The 4,804-nt window shown below is 34.7% G+C and overlaps 1 protein-coding gene across 1 annotated transcript; it reads right to left on the bottom strand.

Annotated features, from left to right (window-relative positions):
* LOC109724282 (anaphase-promoting complex subunit 13) lies at positions 469-4,804 on the bottom strand. Its single transcript, XM_020253055.1, has 4 exons — positions 3,523-4,804; positions 3,337-3,390; positions 2,004-2,084; positions 469-786 (listed from the first exon to the last, which is right to left on the bottom strand). The coding sequence occupies exons 1-3, from the start codon at positions 3,602-3,604 to the stop codon at positions 2,023-2,025; spliced, it is 198 nt and encodes a 65-aa protein (XP_020108644.1). The 5' UTR covers positions 3,605-4,804; the 3' UTR covers positions 469-786; positions 2,004-2,022.

The following is a 4,804-nucleotide window of genomic DNA, read 5'->3' as shown; positions in this document are numbered from 1 at the left end:
AGCATGACAGCATTTCACCTTCCCAGGAAATTAAAATGTCAACATCATCTCTAGCATTAAAAGAAAACTCCTGCCATTCTTAAATGCAGAAATTAACAGGACAATCAAGCATTTAGAAGAGATATTTAAACCATGTTTTACTCCATTACAGGCTTATAGCCAGTCGCCAAAATTCTCGTCATTCTCCAGGTGTACATCAAAAGTCACATCATTAGAATGAACAAAGTGATCACTAACCATGTTCACAACCTTCACGATGGAAGAAAATCATAAATATCAGACTAAATCTAGCAACAAATTTGGTTGCCGAGTGACTAAAAATGATGTTTGAAGGCATAATAAAGCTTCTCTTTTTTTTTTGCCTATTACTATGAAACGATCAAATATACTGGTTTCCTACAATATGATATGCAATCTTCATCGGATATTAGTATATAACTATTTAAGCATGAGGAGTGTTTCAGAAAGGGTAAAAAAAATAAAGCACATGCAGAAGCCACTACAAGATCCAACAGTAATTAAGTCAAAGAGAGAACAGATGAAAAATAACAAAGTGATACTCACTTTAAACAAACATGACAACCTTGAATCAAATTCTGCACATAATTAATCAGATGATATAAATTGCAATGTTCAAAGGCTTATCAAATGCCATTTCATGAGTTTGACTTCATCGAGAATCTCGAGATAATATTCATCAGTTTGGCGTGAATCTCATTTGTACAACCATTATTCAGATTCCACACAACATAGATCCAAGACCAGAAATATGTGCAAAGGAAAGGCCTGTCAGAAAACAAGAACTGTAATTTAAGCTTCTGTTCATCATGTTCAACTGAAAGAAGCCTGATGATTAGTATCTAATATGTGAGATGCAGCATCGATATTTAGTTACCAAGCTTTGGGATTTCAAATTAGGGAAATGATATTGCTAAAACAATATCTACTATTGCTAGAGGATATACATTATACTTAAACATGTTTTGACGCCTTTTGCTCTAGCAATAGTAGATATTGCTCTGGGATTTCTAATTCATGTACAAGATTCTTGCTACACAGCAATCACCACAAAAAGGAGGACAGGTGTGGAACGCATGAGTAAGCCTTCGACATGAAACAATTTGCAGTTGCTTTATTAAACTAAGGCATATTTTGATGTATATTCTAAATCATGCATACTTGACGTTCTTGATTTTCCTCCTAGCTTACTTATTCTTAACTTTGTAGTGTTCTGCCAATCACGTGGCAACCTAAGTATATTTATAAATTTTAACTCATAATAACAACAAAAGCAAACAAGAGAAGACATTATAGTGTTCTTACATAGGACAAGATATTGATGGAATTGCTTAACAGCTAAAGTTTCAGTTAGGATTACAATAATTTTGAGTAAAAACATACAGAACTTATCTAAACTATGGACCATTTTGAATCGGCCAACCTTTCAAAATTTTGGTTATACTACCCAACCTTTCAATTTATTTGATTTGAATTAGTCAATGGTACTTTGACTTCAAAATTTAAGCTAATTACTTTAAAAAATTTATGGTTGCGAGAATTAAATGAAGCATACAAACAAAACCTATAAAGATAAATGAAGCATTTAAATTTTGAAGTAAAACTACTGTTGACTGACTCAAATCAAACAAATTGAAAGGTTAGATAACAAAATCAAAATTTTAAAAGGTTGAGTAGTCAAATCAAAATAGTCCATAGTTTAGGCAAATTCTATAAATTTTTACCATAATTTTATTACAACATTTGACTTCTGTCACAAAAACTATAAATTCAGCTGTTACATTTACCATGCTTAACTTGCTTTAAGCCCGATAATGATAAAAAAGCATGAGATCATTTTGTTGTGCATGTGTATTGTGTGGACTGAGATGACATAAAAAGAAATAGAATATCAGATCAAACTATGTTGACTAAGATAAGATCAGAGATGGTCAAATAAAAGGATATTAAGTGATGGCCACTGAGATGAGAAAAACAGATCATACCTTGCATGAAGTAAGAGCTTCAGATATTATCTAGTCCAAGATCACGCCAGCCATCTCCCTCCACCAGTTGACTTTCCTGATCTGATGGTAGAAAGAAATTTAGTAAAGAGACTTGATGACCATGATTAGGTACTGAAAATGTTTTTGCAAATAATGATTAAGCATAACAATCTGTTATTACAACTGCAAAACATCAAGCACCTCAAAGCAATTGTTTCCATGGTACTATTGCATGACCTTTCAAGTTTAGACTATTGGATTTGTTCCCTTAGTAGGTGGCGGCATTGACTTAGTTCACGAAAATAGGTGGCATTGATTTAGTTCACGAAATTAATCCACTGCATTGAGTCAACTCCCATACAACTCAAGAGCAACCAACCATCAATTCTCTACATCAATCTTAATTCTCAACTATAAACAAACCTACAGCCATTAAATTGGTGTTAATGGACCCTTTAAAAATTCTAACATGTTGAAGGTCAATTTCAATACCTCCTTGAACTCTATTTGCCTGAGAAGGATTATGTGTACATATGGCATGCCACAAAGGCTATCACTCATACAGACACACATGAAAAGCGACAATAATTTAACCAAAACCATAAAATTGGCCTAACATTTTAGTAACACATGTTGTCACTTCGTCAGTCTCTTCTGAATCATTCCCTTAGGGATATTAAGTAAACTGAAATAGAAGGTAATAAGGCATTTATTTTTCAGATCAGGAAATAACGGATATGGCCATAGATCCTTAAAGCCTTAAAGCACTACTAACACGGGAAAAACAAAACCTATAGTATGACGTTAATCACTGAACGGAAGATATGAATCAGTAGTAGAGTAACAGGGACTCAATGAAGTGCATAATACATTTGACAAAGATAAGATAATATGCATCTAGAGCATGATAAGACCAACTAACAAAAAAAGTAACTTGCTTGGATACCACTTGATACATTCCTAGAATATCAGGATGAGAATATGAGACACAATAATTATAAATAGTGTCATGCAAAATCAAAGAAGACTAAACCGCAAGTTTATAACCACAAAAATTAAACTTAGACACAAGAACAGAGATACTAGCATTTTTAGAAGGTTTCTGCCTGAGAATTATAACAACAATAATTTTACCAATCTTTGACTATCACAATAATTCCAACCAATAAATTGTCAGAGTTCAAGTTTCTTAATAGAATAGATTGATTTATGAAAATAAATTGATTTACAGCAATAAATCGTCAGACTTCAACGGTGAAGAGACAAGATCCAAGAACAATGTTTAACACGCTTGGAAATAATGTAAGAACATTCATCTTGTAAAGAGGCGTACTCGTTTCCTCAGCGTCGTCGGTTCGTGCAGCCATTGTAGACGGAAGCGGGATCTCTGAAACCCAAAAGATAAAAGGGGGGAAAAAAAAGTTAGCCTTTTGCCATAGAACTAAAGAGTAGCTAGAATGGCACTAACTGACTAAGCCAAGGTTTGGGATGTGCGATTAACAAGAAATAGGGGTCAGACCGTCACAGGGGAGGGTGTCTCGCATCCACTCCTCGTCCACAATGTCTATGAGGATGCCCATGCTAAGCAGATACTCTGCCATTCGGATCCACCTACTCTTTGCAGTCTCTATCTCCCTTCGAAGGCCCCAAATATATGGGAATAAAACTGCAAGAAGAAATATCTCTGCAGAATTGATCTACTGTGTATAGCCGTTACACGTTACAATCTTTCAATATGAATGACTCTCCTCCTAGACTTGGCGTCGAGAGCTGAAATATAGCCATTAGAAGAAGGAAACGCCCATTGGCCACATATGTAATAGAATTTGTTCTTGCATACATAATAAAAATCTATCAAAGAAGTGCCCTTTTTACATAATCCAGCCCACACCATTCATTCGAAACAAAAGATTTTGAAACTAAAATCAATTCACGTAATTTGCAAACTGCTACTCATGATGCTCCACAGAAAAGAACTAAAACAGATGCTAGTTATTAGGAAATTTTCTAAGCTCCACATTGTTCACTGAAAAAGGTAACTGAAGAAACACATCTCGATGGATGAACTTATATGTTAATCCCCAGGAAACAAATAGGAAATAAACCAAATATCGTCAACTGATGTTAAAAAAACTTGAAAAAAAAAGTACCAGGGAATCGCAGCGGAGAAGGTGGTATTGCATCAGGGCCAGTGGTGGTTTTAGGGGTAGGGAATCTCATATCATATGATAGGTTTACCCACCCACTTATATCTATTTTTGTTTCCTACTTAAAATTCGACTCCAAATCCATATAGAAAAAGAAAGAATTCTATTAGAATTAAAATCTACGAATTTGTACTATACACACACGCGTGCAGAGAGAGAGAGAGAGAGAGAGAGAGAGAGAGAGAGAGAGAGAGAGACAGCAACTTTGGAGGTGGAAGTGGGGAGAAAAAATTGTGGTTAGGGTTTTTGACAATGAATAGGTTTTTTGTAAATAAGTTAATTACATAACCAGATTTCAGGCAGATTTTGACAAGGTAGATACAGGGCTAGGAATGTTGACAGGCACGGACTTAACCAATGCTAAATAGATATGGTTTTCGAGTACAAAAAATAAAAACTCGATGGATTCAGATTCGGGTATAATTTTTATATGTATCCAACCCGAGCTCAAATAGTATATGAACCCGAACCAAAATCCTAACCGATCCCGAAACCATACCGATCCTGAACCTTTGAAAATTTAGATTTGAGTATGATATATTTCGAAATTTGGTAAAGAAAAATGATTTCATTCGAGTTTGGATTTTCGGGTCC

The sequence above is a fragment of the Ananas comosus genome, linkage group 18, assembly GCF_001540865.1.
Source record: "Ananas comosus cultivar F153 linkage group 18, ASM154086v1, whole genome shotgun sequence".
NCBI classification, from domain to species: Eukaryota; Viridiplantae; Streptophyta; class Magnoliopsida; order Poales; family Bromeliaceae; genus Ananas; species Ananas comosus.
Note: the sequence above shows the minus strand (reverse complement) of the source record. Positions and strands in the feature narration are given on the sequence as shown.

What these genes read in the sequence shown, in the direction of transcription:
- LOC109724282 (XM_020253055.1), bottom strand. Translation starts at nt 3,604, where the DNA reads ATGGCAGAGTATCTGCTTAGCATGGGCATCCTCATAGACATTGTGGAC. An exon ending in AGACACCCTCCCCTGTGACG is followed by an intron (nt 3,391 to 3,522) that starts GTCTGACCCCTA and finishes TTTGGGTTTCAG; the next exon opens with AGATCCCGCTTCCGTCTACA. An exon ending in CGACGACGCTGAGGAAACGA is followed by an intron (nt 2,085 to 3,336) that starts GTACGCCTCTTT and finishes TTCTACCATCAG; the next exon opens with ATCAGGAAAGTCAACTGGTG.